Source organism: Lytechinus variegatus, chromosome 5 (genome assembly GCF_018143015.1).
Source record: "Lytechinus variegatus isolate NC3 chromosome 5, Lvar_3.0, whole genome shotgun sequence".
Lineage (NCBI taxonomy): Eukaryota > Metazoa > Echinodermata > Echinoidea > Temnopleuroida > Toxopneustidae > Lytechinus > Lytechinus variegatus.
In genome coordinates this window covers 47,533,384-47,561,347 of record NC_054744.1, presented here as the reverse complement: position 1 = coordinate 47,561,347, position 27,964 = coordinate 47,533,384, and the positions used below count along the sequence as shown (strand labels likewise).

The following is a 27,964-nucleotide window of genomic DNA, read 5'->3' as shown; positions in this document are numbered from 1 at the left end:
AAAGCAACAACAAATCATAACCCTTTCAACAATTTTTTTTTTTCAGGTTGTGCATTGGAATGAAGACATTGCTTTGAGAATGGGATCAACAGACAAGGATGCTTGACCTCTGACCTACTCACCAAAATCACAAACATACATGTAGATCAGGACTGGGGAGAAGTATGCTTTGAGAAACTGGAAAAGTGCTATTTGTAACCATTTCTCAGAAGCTGGTTAATAAATTCACAGGCCATCTGATAATGAGATTCCTCTGTTAAAATATAACTTTACCTACAACTTCCCTATGTATTATTATCTAGATGAGTGACAGTACTAAATTTATTATTCCAACATTAAAGTGAGATTCAACTGATATTTATGAATATTGAAAGAAATTAATCTCGCCAAGATGACCAATATCTACGTGTATGTTCTCCTTCATGTGGTATGTGTGATGTTGTGGAACTTTTTGTCCATGTCGGATGCAAGAAATTACTACTATCAACCTTTCTCTCGGAGTAGAACACAATATACAAGACAAGAGAATGATTACTACACAATGGACATCCTCATGCCTGGAGTGAAACCATCAAGAGTAAGTCAAGGGTTATATGTAGGCCTACATGTAAATGTAGAAGTGTTTCTAAAAAAAGGGTGTGGTAACCAAAGTTTAAAGGTCAGCTATTGAAGGAATAAATGATGTACATGTATTCTTGTGAATTTTATTCTTCACAACTGAGAAACTTTAAAAGTCAACTTTAATTTGACACCTTGCCCATGTCACAGAGTTCCATACATGTATGGTCCTTAAAATGGGAAGGGTACAGAACCTACTTTTTCCAAGTTTTTGGTTTTTGATAACAAACTGCAAAGAACCCACTTTGTTGTAAGGTTTGGGTTTCATCAGAGTTTTTCCCTGCAAATTTATATGTTATTCCTTTTCTATTTTTTGGCAAAAAGAAGCTGCTGTAAACTGCTTATCTAAAAAAAGAGCCAATGGAGTAAATAAGAGAGTCAAAAGGGGCCTAAGCTTTCGATCCTAGCAGAATCTTCTTCGGAGGCAAATGGCAAACATATAAGGTGGAACAACCATGATATAGACCACAGACCTTCAACAGCAACACTGGAACAAGGAGACAAAACACCAATCAGGTTAATGAAGGGGATGAAAGAAAAGGAGTAGGCAGACACAAAGGGTAGTGTGAGTAAGGTGAAAGAAAGACCTCAAACCAAGAGGGATTAAGATAATGAGGCAGGCAACATCAAACAGGATCTGGAACAAAACAGTGATAGAGGGTATGAGGAAGATATGAATAACAAGAGAATTAGTGAGAGGTGGGTCAAACAGGTAACAAAGAAAGGCATAATAAACTGGTGCATAAGATTGGGGAAAAAAGGGAAAGAGAAGGGAACAACTGATAATGTGCAAAAAACATAAGTATGTATGATAGAGCATTCAACAAACTAAGAGAAGAAAGTAAGTGTAAAAATAAATCTGTAAGTATAAAAGTATATAAATATATCCAAAATGAAAAAATAATATATATAAAAATGGTGTAACTGATATTGTAATCTGCTGGGTGTGAGGGGAAAAAACAGAAGACTATATAGTAGGGAAAAAAACCCTGTATATATGGAAGGGAACCAAATTGCCCAAAAGGGTAAAAGCAAATTAAGAAGCTGATGCTGTATGAGAGAGGGGTGTATTGAGAAGAAAAAAACTAAACATAGTAAACATGAAAAAAAGCAAAATAAATAAGTGGTAAATCTAATCTAATCAAGATGGAAAGTGCGCTATATAAATCTTATGTAAACATACTTTTTTGGGGAAAAGTGGTGTCATCTAAATTAGGTCTTGTCCAAGGATGGAATGTCCCATACTTGAGGATTTTTCAAAAGTTATTTCTCATAATACAATTCTTGTATTGTTGCATCTCTGGAAAGTTCTAATTTATTATGTATGAAAATGTGTACCATAAAACGTTTCAAGAATATAGTTAACTTTTTAATTAAAAGTTAATTAAAAATTTGTTATGTATGGGACATTAACACACAATGTCAATAGGGAGATTTGTGTACAAAGTGAAGGTAGACAAACAAATTTAAAGAGTGCTCTAAAAAGTGATTATTGAACTTTTCTTCAGTATTTAAAGACGGATTTGTTATGAATACTGATTAATGAAAACAATCAAAGCAAAAAATTGTAAAAATGGAAAAATGTGAAGAAAGAAATAGAAATACATACTAAAGTAATTCATGAAACCATGAAAAACAAGAACAAAAAATTGTTGAAATGGCTAATTTCCGTTTCAGTCATATCATATGTCTCAATAGAACAAATAACTCTTATTTCCATATTTTGAATTATTTTAATTTTTGAAATTATTTGGAAAACTGTGTGTGTTCTCTATTGGGACAAACTAGTAACTGTATATGTAGCATGTCATTAATTAGAGGGATTTGGCTTATGACATGAAACTTGCCTGTAGAGTGTTGTGACTTATCACACTAAGTTACAAGTTGTCAGATGAAACACTTTTAGAGGGGATCAGGACAACTGCCCTCAGGATAATTACCCCCCCTGGACAACTACCCCCAGACAACTATCCCTTGGACAATTACTCCCCAGACAGTTACCCCCCCCCCCGACAATTACCCCCTGGACAACTACCCCCGGACAACTATCCCCCAGAAAATTACCCCTGGACAATTCCCCCCGGACAATTACCCCTGGACAATAACCCCCGAAAACAATTACCCCCTGAGGTCAATTACCCCTGGACAATTGCCCCCAAGGAAAATTACCCCCTGGACAATTACCCCCAGAAAATCCCCCCTTCTCTCCAGCATCAATTCTAATTCTGTCCTCTGGGGTTATTGTCCAGGGGCGGTATTCTGAAAGCTCAATTAACGCTCAATTAGCATTTTGGTATTCTGAAAAAATGCCCCTTTCCTTATTTGGCAGGCTTATTTGGCGGTGCGCGCACTTGCAAGAGTACGCGTAATGACCGCACGTAGACTTAATTGAGTAGTTACGAGACTTTTGGTATTCTGAAAAGTCTCATAGCGCTCAATTAGCGGACTTTAGATAATGATGATAAGAGGTCCATTAAGTCTCATCATATCTTGCTAAATGTGGCTTTCATTTCGTATAAATATTGTCAAATCGGTTTAATACTGCGACCAAAATTAGGAGGAATGAAGAGAATAAGAGAGGGGTATAAAAAGGGAATTAGAATAAAGAGGGAAAAGGTAACAGTATATAGAAACAAGTAAAAGGACTATATTTGGTAATAAAGAAATTGGAAAAAGGGGAAAAGGAGACAGAAATTGTGTACTTATAGGGGAAATATGACTATTATTTTGTCTATATTTTATCAGCATCATAAACTATTTTGTTTTTGCACACTATTTTGACAATAATGAGATTGCCAAATCATGGTAGATGCAGCAATTTGCAGGGGTGATTTAAGCCTTGTTTCTGACAATGAAAAAATAAGCATACCGGCAGACCCTTTTAGTACAACGAATATAGAACAAAATACAAAAGAAAAAAATAGTGAGTGATGCCATCGTTTTCCCCACCTATAAAAACCTATATATGTCATGTTTTCACACCAAATTTTAATAAAATTTCGGCTTTTTTTTAATTATGCTTGTTTGATTTTTGAAATATTTTTATTCAAATCGGCTTTTTTTAATTATGCTTGTTGGAGAAGATTTCTCATATATTGAAAAGTACGTAGTTTTTAAAATAAGTAGGAATTAAGTTAAAGAAGACCTCCCCCTCCCATCATGACCCCGAGACAGAAGCAAATAAAATATTGTAAAAAAAAAGGAAAAAAAAGAAAGCTACAAATGGATTCAAATAGGGGGTGTGAAAATCAGAACTCGTTCGAAAAAAGAGAAAAGCACAAAGGTACAATAAACGTGATAAATGAGAGAGAAAGAGAAAAGACAACAGTTAATTTCAACACCATAACGAACCTCTAATCTCCAATGCAAATGCTGTTAGCATTATTTTTCAGCAAAATTCTTTGTATCAAGATCGTGGTGCAGTGCACCTGCAGCAGCCGGCTAGCCGGGTGCTGCGCTGCAAGCCAGCAAAGTGAAGAGACACTGCGCGCTAGGAGAACGTTTTACATTGTAAGAGTGCATTTGATTGGCTAATTCGGCTCAGTAGGGGAGTGGCCTAAAGTGATTATTGAGCGCTAATAGTAGAAACTTACGAGACTTTTCAGAATACCCCCCAGGGGTAATTTTCTGGGGGGGTAATTGTCCGGGGGTAGTTGTCTTTGGGGTATTCCGGGGGGTAGTTGTCCGGGGAATAACTGTCCGGTGGTAATCGTTCTTGGGGGTAATTGTCCTCGGGGGTAATTGTACGGGGGTAGTTGTCCGGGGGATAACTGTCCAGGGGGGTAATTTTCCAGGGGAAATAATAGTCCGGGAGGGGTTATTTTCTGGGGGGTACATGTAGTTGTCCGGGGGGTAGTTGTCCGGGGAATAACTGTCCGGGGTAATTGTTCTCGGGGGTAATTGTCCTCGGGGGTAAATGTCTGGGGGGTAGTTGTCCGGGGGATAATTGTTCGGGGGATAACTGTCCGGGGGATAACTGTCCAGGGGGGTAATTGTCCTCGGGGGGGTGATTGTCCGGGGGGGGGGGGTAATTGTCCTCGGGGGGTAAATTGTCCTAGAACCCTTTCAGAGTATTCTCAACTTTAAAAAAAATGTTCTAAAAATTGTCTTTTTTTCTGCGTCCCATATGTAATGGCACATCTCTTTCTCTAGAAGGTCAAGGTCACATGTCACCATTTTTTGTGTTCTGTTTACCATCATGAGGGTGTTCAATCTAATGAAAGTCCTTAAACACTATTTTTCACGTCATTAAACCCTCTGAAATGTCCCTTACGTAACGCGGGCGAATTCTTGGACTTGCCCAGTTATCTTTGGTGCGATATGAAAGCCCCAAATAAATGTTGAATTTTTAAATTTCATTTATAAAAATTTGATATGCAAATTTATGCTAATTTAGGGCACCTATTTTAACAGTTTAACAGTTTATGTTAATTTGTCTTGTTTTATCCATATATGTTTGATTTTTCTGTACTTGTATTTTAGTGTTTTCTTTTGTTCCACTTTATATGTTTGTCATTTTGCCTCCGAAGAAGATCCTGCTAGGATCGAAAGCTTAGGCCCCTTTTGACTCTCTAATTTACTCCATTGGCTCTTTTTTTTAGATACAGTGTAAGCAGTTTTCAGCAGCTTCTTTTGCCATTGATCTCCTTTTCTGCTGTTGTATCACTCCCATGTGATCCTCCTTATCTAATTTGTCTTGTTTTATCCATATATGTTTGATTTTTCTGTACTTGTATTTTAGTGTTTTCTTTTGTTCCACTTTATATGTTTGTCATTTTGCCTCCGAAGACGATTCTGCTAGGATCGAAAGCTTAGGCCCCTTTTGACTCTCTAATTTACTCCATTGGCTCTTTTTTTAGAAAAGCAGTTTTCAGCAGCTTCTTTTGCCAGTTTATGTTACAATTTATTTGGATGTTTGGGATAAAAAGAAGCATAATTATATATTTTACAAAAAAATGTTTTATAGTTTTGTAAACTATTAAAATTTAAGAGCCGGGGGGTACCCATCTCAACATCTACTAGTATGTGTTTTTTTTATTCATGAAATTAATTATTTATAATTTATTTTCCCAGCAATTGAATGCTCCAGTCTTCATGGTTTAGGTATACATGGTTTTACTTCTGCTATTATTTTGATTATTTTTAATCATGCTTTTTTGTGACTAAGGCTTTGATATGAAGGGTTTCTACATACTTAAGAAGCCTTTTGTGAAATTTAGGAAGCTTTTTGTGAAATGGGTTTGGTGTTAAAGATCTACATGTATCTAATAGTGGTTGGTGGATAAAGTTATTCTCGAGGTTCTCGAGAGAAACGGGCCCCCAGGAGTAAGCTGGCTTGTAGTGTACATGGACATCCCATATTTATAAACTTAAATTAATACATGAATACCAAATTAATTCTGTCCTGTGGTCAATTTATTTGCTTTCATCATGACCTACATGTCCTTTTGATGTGTCGGCCTTACACTGTACAGTAGGCCCTACATTGTACAGTGCTTGACCATGCATCATGTATATAAAATTGATTTTATAATGCCACACACATTCCCTTCTCTCCGGAATCAGTACTCAATCACAAAACTGTGTAAACAGCATGCACTGGAGGACCAATGATGTCATATTGATATCACCATGGAAACTGTTCTACATGATGGTCACTGAGTAGATGGGTGTATAATGCTCCTGTATATTTTGCTAAATATTGTTTTATCTTGACAGGCTTGTGTGAATTTCATCATGCATACTGCACATTATGTATGCAGGTGTACCAAAGGTACTGATTATTGTCTCGCCTGCTTAGCGGAGCGAGACATACTTGTAGCCTATCACTATTTCCGGCGTCGGCGGCGTCATCAACAATTGTGTTCTACACCCAATAACTTCCTATAGCTTCGAGGTGGGATCACCAAATTCATACCAAAGGTCCATCTCCTGAAGGCACAGGTCAAGTTCGAATATGAGTCGAATTTGAATAAGGTCAAAGGTCAATGAATTATCCATGACTGGCACTGTGCTGTGTTGTACACCTAATAACTTTCTATAGCTTCGAGGTGAGATCGCCAAATTCATTACAGAGGTCCATCTCTTGAAGGTGCAGGTCATGTTCAAATGTGAGACGAATTTGAATAAGGTCAAAGGTCAATGAACTTTCCATGACTGGCACTGGCTGTGCTGTACACAGAATACTTTCTATATCTTTGAGGTAGGATTGCCAAATTCATACAAGAGGTCCATCTCTTGAAGGTGCAGGTCAAGTTCAAATGTGAGTTGAATTTGATCAAGGTCAAAGGTCAATGAACTTTCCATGACTGGCACTGCTGTGTTGTACACATAATAAATTTTTATATCTTCGAGGTAGGATTGCCAAATTCATACTAGAGGTCCATATCTTGAAGGTGCATGCATGTCAAATTCGAATGCGAGGTGAATTTAATTAAGGTCAAAGGTCAATGAACTTTCAATGACTGGCACTGTGCTGTGTTGTACACACAATAACTTTCTATAGCTTTGAAACAGGTATTAAAGATATCTGACTGTTACTGTATGTTCGGATGCTTTTTGTATGATCTTTTTGTTCCATTAATGACATGACCTACATGTACATGTATAGTTTTGACATGCAGTCTCTTCATGACTGCAATATGCAGGCGAGACAAGTCAGACAACACTTGGCGTTTGCCTTGTAAAAAGAAAGATTTGCTTGGTATTAAAACAAACCTGGTAATTTTGCAAAGTTTAAAGGTCTTCGTTCTTTTATATTTGTTACTTTCTCAAGGCCAATGGCATACATTGTACTTTTAATATGCAGTTCATATTTTCATTGCAATTTCTTGAATTGTATATGTCCTATGTTGTAAAATTGTGTTTTGGTATAAGTCAATAAAAGAAACATGAAACAAAATGAAATGGAGTAGAGTACGAACCCAAACACTTCAAATATTGTGAGGTACTGAGGTACATGTACATACTTGTAGGCCTACATGAGCAATGTACATGTATGATGAAACCTTAGATTAATTTGATCTTGGGCAACTCCTCTCATCATAAAGGTAAAAATGTGATTTTTTTTGTGCAGGTTATGTGTATGGCATGTATATATATTATAATTTACTTTCACATTCCTCTTTCAGCCTGAAGAGTATCTCTGCTATGCTTTAGCTGCTCCACCAAGAGATTCTTATATTGGTAAGTCCTACAACAATTGTCTGCTCATATTACTAACCCTAGTCTGACAAGTTGATGCTCCAATTAATAATTCTTCAGTACAAAGTTGCAATCTGGATAATCTAAATTTAATTACTTTTTTCTCTGTAATTTTTTAAAGTTGCAAAGGGGATTAACACTTCATTTTGTTTGTGGAAAAAAAAGTATAGAAACATGTTGATGAGAAGTTTGATTAGTCATTATATTCATTTCCATTTGAGCTGGCAAAACCATAAGGCATCAATGCTCCCAAACTACTGAACAATATTCCATTTTCTATAAAAGCAGAGTAAAACAAACCTGTTATCAGCCGAGGGCACTACAAATCATTTCCCTTCAATATCAAGAATAAGGCCTTCTAAAAATCCACCCAATCTAAATTTTTTTACAGCCAATGTTTGGCTCACTCAAAACCTTTATTTTGTTATGGCCATCAAATTTATTAGTTAGTGATACACGTGTAGAAGCACATGTGTCTTTAAAATGTAAAAAAAATACATACTTGTACTACATATTCAGATCTAGCATGATTGATTTTATTTTAATTTGTTGAAATTTACAGTAAGTTTTGAGCCGAGAGCATCGATGAAAACCATACATCACATGCTTGTATATGGATGTACAAATATACCTAACAATGAAGGGGAAGTTGAGTAAGTATCATTCTTTATCGTATTGTTTCTGTAATGCTCTCCATGATGGCAAGAAATAACAAAAATGAAAGAGTGCACTTGTATTTTAATTGAATGATACATTTCTTTTGTCAAATATTATCTTTACCAGAATAAAACATACCAAATCATTTCACAGTACTTTATACTAGGTTTTCTTTTGCTTTTCGTTTGTTTTGCTTTTAAATAATTTGTTTTGTTTAGTGTATTGGTATATGGGAGCTACATGTACATGTAGGAGTTGCTTATTTTAAATTGTATTCGGTTTTACAAACTTTTAGTCAGTTTTACATGTCTCCTCTCTTAAAACCTGATTGTTCTAGGATCCATATTGCTGCATTAGCCAAACACAGCAATACACCACCTATTAATCACACCATACACAGCAATATATTTGGTTGCAATCACACTTTGCCTTTGAGCTCAATCAGAACTCATACAAAGTTGCAGGCAGGATTTCAAGCAAGGTGTTGCGAGCTAGAACAAGGTAATTCATGGTTAATGGATCACAAACACTGTGTTAATATCTGCCGCTCGCTGTTGATCGTGCTTGCTTGTTTCCACTTGTATTGGTTGTATAAATTTTGGTTGTGTCTGGTTGCGTTCAGTTGGGAATGTTTCTAAAACTTTCAAACTACTGCTCAGCGGAGCTGGTCTGCAGATTGACTTCTTATTGACACGTTAAATACTGCGTTGTGTTGCATTGACCGTGTTAGTCTGTTTTCAGCCAAGCTGCAGCTGAATGCAAGCCCAAAATGCAAAGGGGTGAGCCAGGCTTCATAAGTGTTCTCCTAATTCTGAATTTTTTTCATATTATTGGGTGACGGTATCTACCATGTTTAATACTACATGTACATCTATGCACTAATGAAGTCACTTTTATTATTTACCTTCATTTTTTTCAGTAAATGTCAGGGGAGTCCTTGTTTAGGGAAGAGTAACATCATGTTTGGATGGGCTAGAGATGCTGCATCTCCCAATATACCTCAAGGTGAGAGAAATTGTATTATTGATCACACTTTTCTAATGATGATACTACATGTAGGTCATGTAATTTTGTAGTATTATTTGGTTAAAGTTTATATGCTTTTGCTTCTTTATTAGTGTAGGTTATGAATGATTCTGACGATGCTCTTGAATGAATGTTATTTACAGTACACTACTAATAATATAAAATTATTAACAAAATTACAGCTTTTTTAAAGTTTGATTTTTTATGGGGATTACTCGGGATCAAAAAATGTGATAACGATACTCTTCCATTGTTTTCTATTATGTGATAGATCTGTACAATGTGAATGTTTTTAGCCATGTGCTATACAGTAGGAGAAGGCGGGGTAAGTTGAGCATAGGGGCAAGTTGAGCCACCACCCCCAGGCCAATAATGAATGAGTGAGACATTGTGGTGGTGTCATGTATTGATGACCCATAGCATAACCCCTAACCCCACCACATTGTTTTCCACTTTGAAACAAAAAGTAGTTTTTTAGAGGGATGAATTTCAGCTAAAAAAGTAAAATAGAGTGTGAAATAGATAAGTACTAATTCTTACACACGTCTTTAAACATACATGTAGTAAAGACATGATAACAACATTGTTAGTCCAGGTATGGATCTTCATTCTTGTCATATAGTCTTTTATATGATGGATGCATAATAAATGTGTGGATACAAAATTATCGCACTAAGTTCGGACTGGGGTAAGTTGAGCCAAACAGCATGGGGCAAGTTGAGCCATGGTAATTCTTATGGAAATGTATCTTAAAAACAAACCATAAAAATCGATTGAAATGCAGGCTGAAAGGAGCAAATTTACATGACTGCTCTTTTCCTTTTAAATGATGTTAGTATTTATAGAGAATTAGCAAGTGAAAAGACTTCAAACAAAAAATTGACATGCGGGTTCTCCCCCCATACATTTTGTACGTAGTTTTTGTGGCTCAACTTACCCTAGAAGGTGGCACAACTTACCCCATATATGGGGCAAGTTGAGCCATTTGACATCGTTTTTTTTCAAAGGTCACGATGACTTTCAGTGTGGGGGTAGAAAGTTATATGTAGGTGAAAAAAATTTCCTAAGAATCAAATTTAAAGGCAAGGTCCTTATTTCTACAATAGTACTAGTCATATCAATTCTAACATGCAAAATGCAAAAAGTGTCACAACTTACCCCGCCTTCCCCTACTTGTTCATATGTTGAAGGAACTATTATGACAAGTGACATTGCTGGCCATTATTTTGATGTGCAAGTACTTTGAAGGGATCCAGGGGGTGTTTCACAAAGATTTAAGTATGATCTACATGTAATTGCACTTAAATGCCGACACGTACATGATATGCAATGCACAATCTTATTGATTAATACGCAGTAGTGTGCGTCCATTTGCCATGATCTGACCAATGCGGTGATGTCTTTTATACCGCACGCAACTAGGCATTTAACTGCGACTCTACATGTCAGTCACACTTAAATCTTTGTGAAACACCCCTCTGGAGTTAAGAGTATTCTTTCATGAATCTTTGTATCAAATGTTTCAAAATTTAATTATACTTGAAAGCTACATTCATGTACATATAGTAGCAGACATAGAGCTACCAAGTAGTTAAAGTTCTCAGTATTTAGTACTGAAAATAATAGGAATACTGATGGTTTCATGCAATTCTAAAGTTCAATTTTACGCGGTATGAGTTGTCCTATGGTATTTCTTTGAAAAATACTGATTTCCTCACCAAAATACTGATTTTCAGCTTTAAAATATATGGAAATATTCATGTTCAGGTTGGCAGCTGTGCAGACGGCTACAATTGCCCATGCTACTAGACTGCCAGCTTATTTTCTCATTTGAGAATTAAAAAAAATCATAATTTATTTTAGGAGTTGTCTGAAAAGGCAGGGAGATTCCATATGGAGAGCATGCATAATGTATAGTAGTGACAAAGGGGTCCTGTTTTACATGTTCACATGCATTTAGCAGCAGTTTTCACTGAAGAGCATAGTAGCTTTACTGTATCTATCCAAGGATGCACAATTTCAAATTATGCTGCCCTTAATATTATTTCATTTCAATACAATGTGCTCTTGTCTTGTTTTCATCCCTCTCAATCACACATAACAGGACAAAAAATGTGAGAAAAAGAAAGAGAGGAGCGGGAGGGGGGGGGTAGAAAATAATAATCCAATCTAATCCCAGTATAAAGTGCCAAAATGAAGTTGCCTTTATCAAGGCACTTCTGAAACCACTCTAAATTTACATAAATGTCTACTGAAAAGGGTGAAGGTGCCATAGACATGTGTACAAACTATTGTCCAACAAAAATATCAATGATAGCATTCCCAAACTAAGCTCCTTATTTTAAATTCAGTGGCCTGTAATAAACTTGGGTCATGATCTAAACCTATTCTAAAATTCTTTGAAGCCGAAACTGCCACAAGAATAATTTGGTTAAAATTGCATGTTTACTTTGTTTAATGTATACTCTTTCATCATGCTTTAACTGCGAAAAAAATACCATTTATAGTTATTACATGTAATCCCCAGTCAGTATAAATGATCAGAGTGAGTTGGAAAATTGCACTTATACTGCGAGATAGTTGTATCACTAACTTTAGACTAGTGATAACCTGATACACTGTATGAATATCAGAATATAACTTTTTATGTACGTGTATTGCTTTTGTTTCATATAGGTGTTGGTTTCTATGTGGGCGGGGAGAGTGGTATCAACTATATCATGATTCAAATGCACTATGGAGACAAACTGGATCACCTAACAGGTATTCTCTCATTCCTATATACTTTGTAAGAGATTATTTGGTTCCTGTAGACAATTGGTTTTAGTGGTCATAATAATGCTGATATCACTGACATAAAAAGCCAGTAATGTCATTTTATAAATCATTTGAATATGGCTTCTTGCATTGTTTCAATCATTCTTGAAGATCCTTTCTTGATCTGATCAATCACACTCATAAAAGACAGTACACTGACTAGATATTCCTCATTACACCAATATTACCAAGCCTTGTCAGCAGGGGAATATACATGTACATGTACCTACTGAAATTCCCTTCAAATATCTGACTTTTTCTGTTTGCTATAAACTTGACTTGATGTAGAGCAGGTAATAATGGACCCGTCTATCATGAGGAGAGAAGTCATTAGAGATGTGGACATGTTGTGTAGGGGTTTGGGTGTCTGGGCATGGGAAACACCATTTCTCTGACATTCTCTGATAGGAGGGGGGCATTGCAATGGTTTCCATTTCAAGGTTGTGGGTATACTCACCTGCATGGGGGTATGATTTCAGCACTGGTTCTGTTCCTAGATACAGTGTACATACACTGTTACACTGTATGCCACTGACTGGTAAGCATGAAAGGGGAAGTATAGAAGGAAAATAGATCTTGACATTTTTGCTTCAAACAGGAAGTACATATAGATTATGTTTAAAGTATTTAACATTGATTTGATTTTATATTTTTGAGAAGAATATTTAAATAATACAGTACATGTAATTGGAATTTGACAGTAAAATTATGTTTCTAATACTTGTACTACATTGTACAGGTCTCAGCCTCAGTTTTAATCTTAGATATTTTGCTGTAATAAATGTAGTCCATGCATGTGTCTATTTTGTTTGTGCCATTTCACTTTTGTTTATTAAAGAAAATGCATTAGGAAAATTATTTTGCATGAATGTATATTTGGCACTATTTTTTTAAAATCTAGATCAGCAGTGAAAGCACTCAGCTCAAATGACTTCTGCTTTATATCGGTTTACCATGGAGATGAATTTACTATGGAAGCCCCTAATTTAATTATATTCCTAGCAAGTTTCTTTGAATTAGAAATGGCTGCATTACATATCCTTTCCCCCAAGACAGATCTGTAAGTGTGATAAAACTTATTTTCTAGCAACCAATTTCCCTTCATTGCTTTCATCTTGGAATACAGCCATCACCGTGATGCTGCAATAATTTGTACAGTCAAAATTCTCTCTTATGACGGTCTCATTCATAGCTACCTGCAAACTACATGAGTAGGTACATGCATGTACATTGGCACTCTAAAACAGAACAAACCAAAAATCCTGTATACATTAAGGTACATGTACATATGCATGCACTTTTAGGTACATGAAAGTCATCATAATAATAGCACTTATGCCTGAGGATACAAAGTGCTGCTATTATTACCCTGGCTTTAGCTCGAGCTACCATCACCAGTGCTCGGTGCACGCAAGGAATTAACCCTGCTGGGTAGGGGAGATCGGGGTAAGTTGGAATGCGGGATAAGTTGAAACATTGTAATTGTCTCACCTGCGAAGCAAAGTGAGACTATAGGCGCCGCTTTTCCGACGGCGGCGGCGTCAACATCAAATCTTAACCTGAGGTTAAGTTTTTGAAATGACGTCATAACTTAGAAAGTATATGGACCTAGTTAATAAAACTTGGCCATAAGGTTAATCAAGTATTACTGAACATCCTATTAGAGTTTCATGTCACATGACCAAGGTCAAAGGTCATTTAGGGTCAATGAACTTAGACCATGTTGGAGGAATCAACATCGAAATCTTAACCTGAGGTTAAGTTTTTGAAATGTCATCATAACTTAGAAAATATATGGACCTAGTTCATGAAACTTGGACATAAGGTTAATCAAGTATCGCTGAACATTCTGCATGAGTTTCATGTCACATGACCAAGGTCAAAGGTCATTTAGGGTCAATGAACTTTGGCCGAATTGGGGATATCTGTTGAATTCCAATCATAACTTTGAAAGTTTATGGATCTGATTCATGAAACTTGGACATAATAGTAATCAAGCATCACTGAAAATTTTGTGCAAGTTTCAGGTCTCATGATTAAGGTCAAAGGTCATTTAGGGTCAATGAACTTTGGCCGAATCGGGGGTATCTGTTGAATTACCATCATAACTTTGATAGTTTATTGGTCTAGTTCATTAAACTTGGACATTAGAGTAATCAAGTATCACTGAACATCCTGTGCGCATTTCAGGTCACATGACCAAGGTCAAAGGTCAATGAACTTTGGCCGAATTGGGTGTATCTTTTGAATTACCATCATAACTTTGAAAGTTTATGGATCTGATTCATGAAACTTGTACATAAGAGTAATCAAGTATCACTGAACATCCTGTTCGAGTTTCAGGTCACATGATCAAGGTCAAAGGTCATGTAAGGTCAATGAACTTCGGCCATGTTGGGGTTTTTTGTTGAATAACCATCATATCTCTGTAAGTTTATTGGTCTAGTTCATAAAAAGTGGACATAAGAGTAACCATGTATCACTGAACATCTTGTGCGAGTTAGAGTAGTATTCAAAGTCAGCACTGCTGCTATATTGAACCGCGTGATGCAGGTGAGACGGCCAGAGGCATTCCACTTCTTTTCTTTTTAACTCCTGTAAAATAAATTTATGCAATACTGCCCTCAAATTATTGCTATTGATAAAACAACACTCTTGTATTTTTATTAGCAATAAATTGAGGGCAGTATTTCATTAATTTATTTTACATGCTTAAAAGAAAATTACAATGTAACAGTTTAACCTGCTTTCCAACTAACCCTGATCTCCCCTACCCATTAACCTCACCGGGGTCGAGTGCAGCTCAGTGGGGATAAATTTCTTGCTGAAGGAAAACGCCATGGCTAGGACCCACGGTCCTCTGTTTGAGAGGCGAGAGTCAGAACCCCCAGACGGTCCTAGACCCCCACCCCGCATGTACATACAGTTGAGGCAAAAGTTAATAAAAACACATTAGGCAGCATATGTCATGATTTACCGGCTACTTCGAAAAATTGGCTTAGTCTGATTTTTCACTTTCATGGAATTGGTGACATCACAAGGAAGAACTTTCAACTTGGTGACAAATTTCTAATGGTCATATTGAACATGTTAGGGGTCAAAATAAGGTCAATAGGGGTCAATTTTTTAAATTGGTTCAATTATGTCGAGTGACACATCAAATTGTTTGTCTTATTATACTGAACAAAAAACTGTACATAACCATATACTCTTGACCTCCCGATAAAAAGTTATGACCAGAAATGTCAAAGGTCAACGAACTTTCGTTAAATAGCAAATTACACTGAAGGTGTTAAGAAAGTTTATTTTTTCTGTGTTTTTATGCATGTGTGTACTTTTTATTTTCGATTTTGATAAGTCCATCGTCAGAAGTCCTTATCCAGAAGATATATTAAAGGGTCAAGACAAGGTCAGGAAAAGGTCAAAAGGTCAACAAACTTTCATTGGAAGCCAAAATACACGTCTAAAAGCGGTTAGAAGTTTAGAAGTCTTATTTTTCGTGGGTTCTTTACTTTAAGTCTATATCTAAGAAGACATTTTATATATTTGAGTCATGCAAATGTGCTTATTAAGGAACAAAAGAGATAAACAGAGATAGACGTCAAATGCATTCAGTGTGGTATCATCGTATTGCAGGAACACCTTGGAACGACTTGACAAACCCTATGCCCTTAAAATCTTATCATCTTCATGATGTGATAAGTGCAACCAGGGAGTTATTTTTACTTAGGAATTCAATTAAAGTTTAATTCATTTTCAATTTTCTAGTCTTTGATATGTAAAGAAGTGCTTATTTCATTTTCTTTGTACAGAATATCTTAATTAACAGAAATTATTGTAATGTTAGGATAGAGGATGATAAGTTGGGCTCCCATTACTCCTCAAGTATGATGGTTATATTATTTCTGACAAAGAAGCAACATCTTGTTGGCATGCTCATTGTAGTCATGGGTGTCCATTATGCTGATGTGATATATTCTGACCAGTACTCGATCTCTGGAGCCAAGAAGGACTACACAATTATGGTGCATGTGCTGTTCTGAGCTTTTTGCATTTTGTTTACCTCAATGGCATATGTGATTATTCTTTCTAGTAACATTCAGGTAATTCAGCAAGTACAATGTAGGAAAAAGAAGAACGACAAAAGAACAAAAACAAAATCTGCATCTGGTATTAAGTATAGTTTCATTTTGTATGCTCTGGAAAAACATACTTGATAAATTATTACAAGCCGTATAAAGGCAACACATAATCAGGAATGTGTAGTCCTTCTTGGCTCCAGAGATTGAGTAATGGTCAGAATATATCACATCAGCATGATGGACATCCGTGAATGACTACAATGAGCATGCTTGCACGATGTCGCCTCTTTGTCAGAAATAATATACATGTAACAGTCACACATTAGAATTAATTAAGGAGCAGTTGGAGTCCAACTTATCTTATCCTCAATCCTATACCTCATTATCTTCTTCGTAAGTTAATCCAAATAAGATGTTAGGCATCTTTCTTTGGAGCTGGGAGCACTGATCAATCGATGTGTCTGTTAACATATTGCACATATATACCCAATACATTACATACTTCCTGTTGATTAAAATATTATGTACAAAGCAAATAGATGAAATGTATAGTAAATTGAAAATGAATCAAACTTGAATTGAATTCCTAAATCAAGAAACTCGGAAAGAGCTGGTTGCACTTATAACATCATTAAGATGATATGACTTTAAAGGGCATTCGGGTTTGTCAAGTCGTTTCAAAGTATTCCTGCAATACCATGATACCACACTGAATGTATTCGACGTACGTCTATCTGTTTATCCATTTTGTTCCTAAATAAGCACATTTGACCCCTTTATATAAAATGTCTTCTTACATGTAGATATAAACTTTTCACAATAAAGAACCCACAAAAATAAGACTTCTAAACTTGGACGTGTATTTTGGCTTCCAATGAAAGTTTGTTGACCTTTTGACCTTTCCCTGAAATTGTCTTGACCCTTTATATCTTCTGGATAAGGATTTCTGACGACGGAATTATAAAAATCGAAAATAAAAAAGTATACACATGCATAAAAACACGGAAATTGAGCTTTTTTAACACCTTCAGAGTAATTTGCTATTCAACGAAAGTTTGTTGACCTTTTGACATTTCCGGTCATAACTTTTTAAACGGGAGGTTGTGGACAGTTTTTTGTTAAGTATAACAAGACAAACAATTTGATGTGTCCCTTGACAGAATTGGGGCAATTAAAAAAATTGACCCCTAATGACCCCCATTTTGACCACTAACATGATCAAGATGACCTTTAGAAATTTGTCACCAAGTTGAAAGTTGTTCCTTGTCATGCCACCAATCACGTAAAAGTGAAAAATCAGACTTAGCCAATTTGTTGAAGTAAATTACATATGCTGCCTGACTACATAGATTTCAGTGAAATTTGTTCGCTTGCCAAACATTGTAAAATTTACTATATCTTCAGGAATATAGGTACTACCATGACAAATCTGGTATCATATGAAAGAGCATATTATTCCTTTCACATGATTGGGATGCTGTTGGGAATCAAAGTACATGAAGTAATTGCCTAAAAGTAACATTTTCCTTCATGAATGAAAGAGGCGTAATTTCATTACCATGTTCTTCCCAAAAAGTTTGATCTATCATATAACCTTGTTGATGATATTTAAAAAAAATCTTGCTTTTAAAATAAAGTTGACATTATATGAAGCTACTTGTAGTGTCCTTTAGATTTCAGAGAAACTTTTCCTAAACTTTGTGTTGCAGTTTGCAAGTTGCAAATTGACTCATTTCTCTGGTATTTCTGTTACTATTAAGTAATTATAAACAGTATCATCTTGTCCACACTCTGCACATATATTGCACATATCAGTCATTTGCATCTGAACGTATGAGAGGTTTAAAAACTTAGTCTAGAGTATAGCATGAGTGGCCATGCATTGTTGTACAGAAAATGGGAAAATATTGGGATATCTGGCTGCTGTGAGCAAAACTAACAGCCAAAATTCTCTGACTCGTACATGTAATTCCATTACCATGGAATTGCCCTACTAGTTCTTATATTCTAATGGTCATATTTTGTTTAAGAAACCAATGATTTATGAATGATGTGCAATTGTGCATGAATCTGTGTGAATCTATGTAATCTTTTCTCCTCTTTCTCTTCCCTTAGGAACGTCTGGTGATCACTCAGGCATCTCTCTTACAATGACTCATACTCCGTAAGTATCGTCTTGTCCACACTGCTGAAATCTGATACTGAGAGGGGAAAATTGTGTGCTTCACATGTTTGTTTGCACTTGTATGAGAGTTGATGATTGTGTACTGCTAGATACCGTCATTTGCCTTTTTGATATGTTCCATGCTCCAAACAGACAATTCCATGTTGTTTGTTGTGATACATGTGGGATAATAGCTGTACTATTTGAAACTAGTTTTCATCATTTCCATTAGGAAATTAGCATATGGTTTAACTGTGCGATGAGCTTTATTTTATTTAGTTTAAGCTAATCCACACAAACCCTGTGTTGAAATGATGGGAAGCTGAAAATGTCAAATTTAAACATTGTACAGTGTATTTTTTCAAAGTAAGTGTGCTCATGTTATTACATTTATTATTTCCAGTTTTATTTCAACAGGGTATCCTCTCCAGTTTTACAAAATGCTATCACTGAGGGCCCTTCACAATAAATATCAATGTATATGGCAGACAAGATATAGCAATATATACATGTACATGTACATATGAACATAAAATTGTTTTTACAATAAAGGCTTACAATGAAAATGTTGGTTCATCATTGGTGATACCACATATTTGGATTGAGAGGGGAAAGAGAGGGAGAAAGTGAGAGAGAATAAGATTAGGGGAGGTGTGGGGAAGAGAAAGAGAGAGGGATTGGTTAGAGTGGGAAGAAAAGGGGTAGCTTTTGGAGGGTTGAAAAGGTGTGATACAACCATCCACACTCGATAATAAACATAATCAGAATGTAAACAAAATTAACGACTCAAAAAGATTAAACAATTACTATTATTCAACATCCTGAATAACACATAATAGGCTAAATGAGTAGGTGAAGCTGATCTCCTCTTTCATGAAGCACTAAAAAGAAGATTTAATTTCTTTGTTCCTAAGTACTGAAGTGTTCTGTTCTTTTACCACTCTCCATAGCAATTACACCTGTTTGTTGGAGGGATTCAATTGATCTTGAATGTGTTTGAATCGTGTATTTGGGTTTGGTAAAACGTTGGCTTAAATACATCATCATCTGTACGGGAGAGTAGGTAGTCCTGTGGATCTCCCAGTCGTAAACACTTGATGCATGATTATAAGTCTAAACAGTACCATGCGGGCGTGGATGTCAGACAATTTCAAAATATTTGGTAGACCAAAAAGAATTTAATCCACGTTGATACTGGAAGACATTACTAGTGTTGCAGGCAAACTATTCCATGCTTGGATCCCTCTTTTAATGAAAAATTTGCTGCAGACGTTCAACCGACAGTGAGTTGTGAACAGTTTGAAGGGATGACTTCTTGTTCCCTGGTACTGGGACCTCATGAAGAGGGATTCTGGATCGACTCAGTCTATAGTTACCATGCAATATTTTAAATACTTGTATCATGTCCCCTCGTTCTCAGTAATGTAAGGAGTACACATTTAGTTTCACAAGTCTTTCACTATAGGATAAGGAGCTAAATCCTGGAAATAGTCTTGTTGCTCTACGTTGAATAGATTCAATCCTTCTATCATCGGTGATGAATGTAGGGCTCCACACAACACTACAATACTCCAAATGTGGTCGAACAAGAGCCTTGTACAGGGGCAGGAATATATCCGGTTTAATGTTCACAAACTATGCACGTTTGATGATGCCCAATATTTGGTTAGTTTTTTTTTTATAGATGCAGATACATGTTGATGAAATGTGACTTTGCTATCAATGAGAACACTGAAATCCCTCTCACAGTTGACATCAACCAGTGAACAATTATCCATAGAGTGTGAACGATGGATATTGTTATTTGCTATATGAAGAGTCTTACATTTATCAGAGTTCAGAGGAAGCTGCCATGAGAGTGACCATTTCTCAATGCCATTCAAATCATCTTGCAGTGATTGACTACAGTCAGAATTTGGTACTCTGGCATATATCTTAGCGTTGTCAGCGTATAATAGTGTAGAGCTTGAAGTAACATTTGGCAGATCATTTACATACATAACAAAGAGGGTTGGCCCGAGCACACTACCCTGCAGTATGCCACTAAGTACTTGTTTGCAATCCGATTTATGATCGTCAACAACAACGCGCTGTAAACGTTCAGAAAGAAAGGCCTTGACCCATGTTAAAAGGGGATCAAGTATTCCAAAAGATTCAACTTTTCTTATGAGTCTGGTGTGTGGAACAGAGTCAAAGGCTTTTCTGAAGTCCAGGTATATCACGTCAACAGGATCACCACAATCAATACTTCTGGTCCAATCTTCAAGCTGGCAAAGCAACTGTGTCGTACATGAACGGCAAGGTACAAATCCATGTTGTGCTTCACAAAACGGCTGCTGATGACTCATGTGCTTGGCAATGGCGTCTCTCAGAATGGATTCCATAACTTTCACCACCAAAGACGAGAGACTTATGGGCCGGTAGTTACCAGCATCCTTTCTGCTACCTTTCTTGAAGATGGCATTAATATTTGCTGCCTTCCATTCTAAAGGGAGGACACGTTCCATTAGTGACAAAATTCCATTAGTTGAAAATCATGGCAAGTGGTTCACTAATCTGGTCTGCCAGTTACTTACTTTAATACACGTGGATGCAATTTGTCCAGTCCAGCTGATTTACTATTCTTTAACAATAATAGCTTCTTTTTCACAGCAGCAGGTGGAAAAGTAACAGTGTCAAGCAAAATGTCATGTGAATACGCAAAGGGAGCTTGTATACATGAAGTATCTTCAAAAGTAAAAACACTACTAAATTATAGATTTAATTCATCAGCTTTCTCCTAATGTAAGTAGCTGTTGATCCATTACTTTTAGATACATGTAGGTTGCCTATTTTGCTTCTACTCTTCGTCTTGCTGTTAAGATATCTCCAAAAAGATTTGGGATTAGATTTGACTTCCGATGCAAGCTGAAGTTCAAAGTTATTGCACAGATCCTGAGTCATATCTCGTAGAGAGTTTCGTGCACGAGCATAAACATTGTAATCGACAGAACTCCTATAATCTAAGTATCTTTTCCACAATCTCTGCTTCTTCTTTGAGAGAGTCAAAGCCTCGTGAGTGATAGAAATGTTTCTCTTTCTACATTTACCTTTCACACGTTTGGGAGTATTTGCTTCCATACATCAATGAAGTTTGGCAGAAAAATGTTTCCCATGACTCATTGCAATTTAGATTGACAAGAATGGAGACAATCCATTGACACATTATAAACCTCACATAATCTATATGTGAATCCCATCTGGAGTGCATGTTTTTCCAATTTAGTGCTCATGGATATGGGTTCTGGGATGAGCCCCCAATATCATCCTGGCAAGTCTATTGTGGAGTTTTACAAGTCTAGCAACCAGACTTAACAATTGGACCAAACAACATCACAAAAGTTGAAAAGAGGCATTACTAGTGAGGTGTATAACAATTTGAACATGAAGTTTGGAATATATTCTTTCCCCAACCTTCTAAGAATTCCACTTCTTTTTTATATTTTCTTTGCTGTGACAGAATTTTCATGTAGATAGACTCCTAATTTTTTGAACTATGTCACTTTCAATTTCCTCTATTCGTGTCAAGATGAATGTTGTTAAAGGAACCGAGGTGTTGCTTGGTGCCAAACACCATGAACTTAGATTTTGTAATATTGAGTGTTAGTTCATAGTCTTTCAGCCATGAGGAATCCTGTTTTGCATATTTTTAAGTCATTTTTACATGTTCCATCAAACAAAAGGATAACATCATCTGCATACATATTCACTTTTATTTTGTTGGAGGTTTGGGTGACTGAGAGTGGTAAATTTACATGATATACATTATATTAAGGGGCCAATGATTGACCCCTATGGCACCCCATACTTGAGAGTATCCACTTGTGAGTTTTCCCCATTCACTTTAGTAATCTGCTTTCTTTCATGGAAGTAAGAAGTAAACAAATCAAGTTCTAAGTCACATACTCCAGCGTCTTTAATACAATCTGACGATCCACTGTATCGAATGCTTTTTTCATGTCAAGGAATGTTGAACCAGTAACTTACCTGCATTCATGTTCATTAGGATAGATTGTCTTGGTATATGGTAATGCTTACAAATATTAAAAGTCTACTCTCTTTAGGGGCATTCCCTCTGTCTTGGAGCCATTCTGTAATGCTCAAAAAAATCAAAACAAGTATCTGAATTCTGTAGTAAATGCTCGATAATATTGAAAAAATATTTGAATCAAAATCTTGAGATCAATCTCAATACTGGGAAGAAAAGATGTTTTCTTTCTTTTGATTTGTTTTTCATCCCCAGACATTTGTGAATGAATTGAGTATGATCCTATCAGCTGATAGATTGAACCTCTAATTTGAATTGAGTATGATCCTATCAGCTGGTAGATTGAACCTCTAATTTGAATTTATAGAATTTTATTTAGTCCAGAGTGCAGAATATGGGTCCTTGAGACTGTTTTATTGTTTCACGCTATTTGTACATCTCCCTTAGAATACAAACAGGCAATAGAATGCCCTTCAAGCCTCTGATGTATTGCACCAGCAAATACTGTACATGCTATTATTCTGAAATATATCTCTCAGTGGACTTTCATTCTGTTTTTTTTTGTATGATACAGACAGCCATTCATTGGTGGAATTTACTTGCTTTGGTCTGGTGATATTAATATTCCTCCTCATTCTAAAAGTAAGTATTCATTTGAGTGATTTATTTTTATATTGTATAGTGTGCTATGATAAAGATTGAAATACCTACTCATAAATTACAGGTCATTGTAAACAGCCCTTCACCTTCTTCTTAATGTCATACTTTATTCTTTTTGTGAGAATAGTTTAATACATATTAAAGGTGCTTACTACTGGTGTTTCAAAGCACACTGTGTTCTGTTAAATACTTGGGATTAAAAGAAAAATTCTATAAATGATTGAAAACAAGAGGTGACAATACACTTTTAATGATCACTGGTAAGGATAGGAAAATCTGTGAAAGTGTGAGGACCTGAAGATGGTATCATGTATGCCAGAATGTTTCAGGTCAGTGTAATTCAAAACTCAGTGATTGATTGTGGGGCTGATGTTTATGATTGACTATACACAATATTTAATGCAACCAATCCTAAAGATATTAAAGCCCAATGAATATGTCATAGGGCCCTGGTCAGACAAAGCTTAGACCTAGGTTGTCTATTATTGATAATCTATAGATAATTTTACTGTACTTGGTATTATAAGAAATGCAGCATAAGTATGGCACAGATCTACCAATCTTTGTAACAAAAGGATTAACACCTTTTGGCCTTTAGTGTATGTAGCATTTCTTTACAGCTTTCTCAATCTCACATTGTTTAGCCCATGTAGAAGTTCAAAAACTATAAAGAGAAATATGTTTCATAGAATAATTTGAATTGCTGCCAAAAGTGCCCAAGACTTTAGGAAATTTCTGAGATTAGAAGAGAAATTTCTGTTTTCCAGACACTCATGTTAATATTTATTTTGTTTTCTATCCAGATACTCATGTTGATATTGCTTGTAAGTATGACAGTTCTGCCAACATCCATCCATTTGCCTTCAGAGCTCATGCTCATGATCGTGGTAAAGTCATCACTGGTTATCTCATACGTAATGGTGAATGGACAGTCATTGCCAAAGGAAACCCTAAGTGGCCACAGGTATACCATCTTTTACTCTTTCCTTCCAAAGTGATCCTACTAACTTTCTGGGACAGATATGCACAGAGTTTCGTACTCATAACAAAACCTTTAACATATTGTGGGTGAGATTACATCTTGTGTGTCTTTGGTATGTGTGAGTTTGTAAAGGAGATGCGGAAGTAACCCATTTTTATGCCCCCGCAGGCGATGTCTGGAGGGGGCATTAAGCATTGTCCCTGTCCATACGTCCTTCCGTCTATCTGTCCGTCCGTCTGTCCCTCCACTTGGTTTTCACGCAATAACTCTAAAAATATTTAAAGGATTTTAAAAAATTTTGGTGTTTAGATAGATGACACCAAAATACAGGCTAGGTTCAAATTTGGAGTCCGCAGGTCAAAGGTCACAGCTCATTAAATGTACAAGTTGGTTTCCACATGATAACTTATGAAATATTCAAGAGATTAAACAAGATTTGGGTGTATATGTAGATGACAACAAAGTACAGGCTGGGTTCAAATTTGTAGTCAGCAGGTCAAAGGTCACAGCTAATTAAATATGCGAGTTGGTTTCCGCATGATAACTTCAATTATTAAAAGTAATTAAGTATTGAATGAATTTCTGATTCATGATAACTTCAATTATTAAAAGTAATTAAGTATTGAATGAATTTCTGATCCCGTTAGGCGGGGGATCTGTGTCATTTGGACACGTCAAATTTCTAGTTTTAATTATTATTTGCACATAATTTCTCAGGGTTGCAAGTAAGCAAATTGCAAAAAAAAATAAGCAAATGATGGGGCTCTTTTCTGTTCTAAGCATCTTACTCTATTGTAGGACCATCCTCCTACCATCTTCATCCATTACAAAGAGAGGTAATAAATCAAATTCCCCAGCATCAACAGTAGCTTTTTTATTTGTTTTGTGTCTCATTCTATGGGGTTGGCCATGGCAATTCTTCACTATCTGCTTTATCTTCCTGTATTATAAGGGTCCATATGGTCAAAACCAAATGATTTTGTATCTTGTAGTATCTATCCGAATACTGGGTCTCCTGGAAGGTCTCCTAATAATCTGAGAGCATTCTAGAAATATAATCTCTCAAGCCTGTATTCTTTTCTCTCTCACCTTGTGACATGGTCATGTTTTCAAAGTCCACTTGGTTCTTAGATACCAATAATGTATTTGTAAAATTGTTTTTAAGAATTACCAAAAATGAACTCTAAATTGACTGATGTGACTGAAAAAATGAGATATTGATTAAAAGTCCAGTTGAGAGATGTACCTAAATGTAAAGCCCAAGTTATTTATTTTTGTCTAAAACTTTCTGCATCCTTTGTATATACGTGTAATGATGATATTTATGTGTTTTGTTTTGTTAGGCCTTTTATCCCATTGAAGAATCCTATACTATTCAGCCTGGTGATATCCTTGCTGCTAGATGTACCTATGACTCGGACAAAGACGTCGCTACGTATGCAGGGTAAGCTAGACAATACAAGGCCTTTAGATGCCAGTCTTCATGCCGGGGCAACTTATCATTCATGTCTCTTTTATTAGCATTGGGGATTGCATTGTTCAGCACACAGTTGAGCATTAACACTATCCAGGCCGGGGGGGGGGGGCCTCCCAGGAGGCCCTCCCCCCTCAACGATTCGCGCAATATTTTCGCCGTGCGAAATTTCTTGACCGCGCCACTCGCTGGCTTTTTACTTTCAAGTCTTGCATAACTTTTGAAACCGATTTCGGTCACCCGAGTACGCGGTTTCGAAATTACGCAACATTATGCAAGTGCATGTTAGACCCAAAATTGCTCAAAGACGTGATTTCGTGTACAAAGTCAATGCAAATTGTGTTTTCAACCAAAAATCATAAATGTATGATAATCATTATTTTTTGTTTTGCTGGTCCAAATATATTTATTTTGTACTGTTTATGATCTCAGAAGAGTCCCTAACAAATTTCATTAAAAAAACAATGAAAAACAAAAGGTCCAAGAAACAAACAAATACATAAGAAATTGTAAAAAGCAATATAATACATAAGAAATTGATCTGATATCACATTTGTTTTAATGTACACCTGCTAAGAACACCACAAGGAGTTTCTAAACGAAAAATTAGAACATTTGGAGCTTCATTTAGGGAGTTAGAGGGAAAGTATGATTTTGCATACTAATTATGCATAAATAAGCATAATCACTTAATTGCATGAAATAAATTACTATACAATTTTGTAGATTATGTCCCAGACAACCTGCGTGCCAATTCTCGGCGCAATCGCACGGCTAACGGCCGAGATCTCAAGGGGGCCACCCCCCCCCCCCCGAGCCATATGAACTCCCAAAATACCCCGGCCTAGATACATTGTAGGGTTAACATGTTCTAATAAAATGGATTATCATCCTTGAACATGTACTTGTATTGAATTAGTCATTGTGTAAATAATGTGTGTACCTTAATCATTGAAGGGGAATTCAACCTAAACATTTAAAAGGGAGCATTTTCTTATTTATTTGCTTGATTATTCAGGGTAGTCCATTAATTAACCCCTTGATGGAGTTATTTAAAGAGCTGATTAAAATAAACAAACCAGGGACGTGTTTCATCAACATTTTCATCCGACAAGTTGTCAGATCTGACATCTTTCTCTGATGTTGATTGGCTGAGAGGTACTGTTACTATGGTAACTGTCGGAGAAAATGGGACTCGTCGGATAAAATGTCTGACAAGTCCTTTCATGAAACGCCCCCCAGATAATAGGCTTTTGCTATATATATCATCATCATGAGCTTTTGTAAAATCCTACTACTGTACATGTACGTACAGTGGTGCACAAAAGTTAGTGAACCTTACCAATAAATGAACATATGTAGAGTGTTGAGGTTCTGCTATGTTTTAGACATTTAATTGTGATGTCAGCTTAAATGATTACATTCAATTAAGTTTGTTCCCCCGGGCTTGCCAAGCATTGTAATGTTGTTTTCTACATTCAACACTCAGCATGGAGAAGTGCATCGTATGGTGGGGTTTACTAACTTGAGCACAAGTGTATTACATTTATACTTGTTTGCAATTGACTTACTTTTTTCTTCCTTCCTTTTTTTTATGATGTGCAGAGCCACACACAATGATGAAATGTGCAATCTGTATCTAATGTATTACACTGATGCAACCCGTGGTGAAGCATTCCAAGCTTGTGGAAGACCTGCTCCAAGCAGCTTCTTCTCATCCGTTCCTCCTGGTTCCAATCTCATCCCTGTCATGAAACCTGACTCTCAATCTGAACCTCATTCTCGTTACCGACCTGCTCCTGTTGATCCATGGGATCGTTATTATGATTATGATAATCAACAAGATTATGATGAAGGTCAACAGAGTTACCTACAAGATGGAAGCAATGTTGATTATGTTTCCCCTTCTTTAGAAGATGAGGATGGTGGTGATGAGGAAATACCATCAGTAACCTCTAAGCCTGTTGACATCATTCCACCAGATTCAGAATCAGACTCTACTCCGGTTGCTCCCAGTAATACAGTTACTCAACCAATCATATCAAGCAAAATACAATCATTTAGTAAGTTGCTTCAATTTGTAGCTATTTTGGGGTTTGTAGTTGACTGATAACTATTGTTACTTACATAATGTTTCCCAACAGCTAATGGGCCTTTTTTTCGTGGAAAAGTTAAAGTCCAAACACAGAAATTTCTGTGAATGAAGCATCTTGTTAAAGATTCTCGTAGTTTTAGTTTCCATTTAATCTCAAAA

The 27,964-nt window shown here is 36.2% G+C and overlaps 1 protein-coding gene across 2 annotated transcripts in view; it reads left to right on the top strand.

The window, feature by feature from the left end:
- Window positions 1-27,964, top strand: part of LOC121416328 (peptidyl-glycine alpha-amidating monooxygenase B-like) — a 50,001-nt gene that overhangs the window by 4,325 nt on the left and 17,712 nt on the right. For both annotated transcript variants that reach the window (XM_041609891.1, XM_041609890.1), the window contains exons 2-11: window positions 47-577; window positions 7,749-7,803; window positions 8,384-8,474; window positions 9,398-9,483; window positions 12,181-12,267; window positions 18,519-18,567; window positions 23,169-23,236; window positions 24,058-24,218; window positions 25,580-25,680; window positions 27,316-27,773. In XM_041609891.1, the coding sequence (XP_041465825.1) occupies window positions 392-577; window positions 7,749-7,803; window positions 8,384-8,474; window positions 9,398-9,483; window positions 12,181-12,267; window positions 18,519-18,567; window positions 23,169-23,236; window positions 24,058-24,218; window positions 25,580-25,680; window positions 27,316-27,773 (1,342 nt within the window). In that variant the 5' untranslated portion in view covers window positions 47-391. The remainder of the gene's footprint in view (window positions 1-46; window positions 578-7,748; window positions 7,804-8,383; window positions 8,475-9,397; window positions 9,484-12,180; window positions 12,268-18,518; window positions 18,568-23,168; window positions 23,237-24,057; window positions 24,219-25,579; window positions 25,681-27,315; window positions 27,774-27,964) is intronic.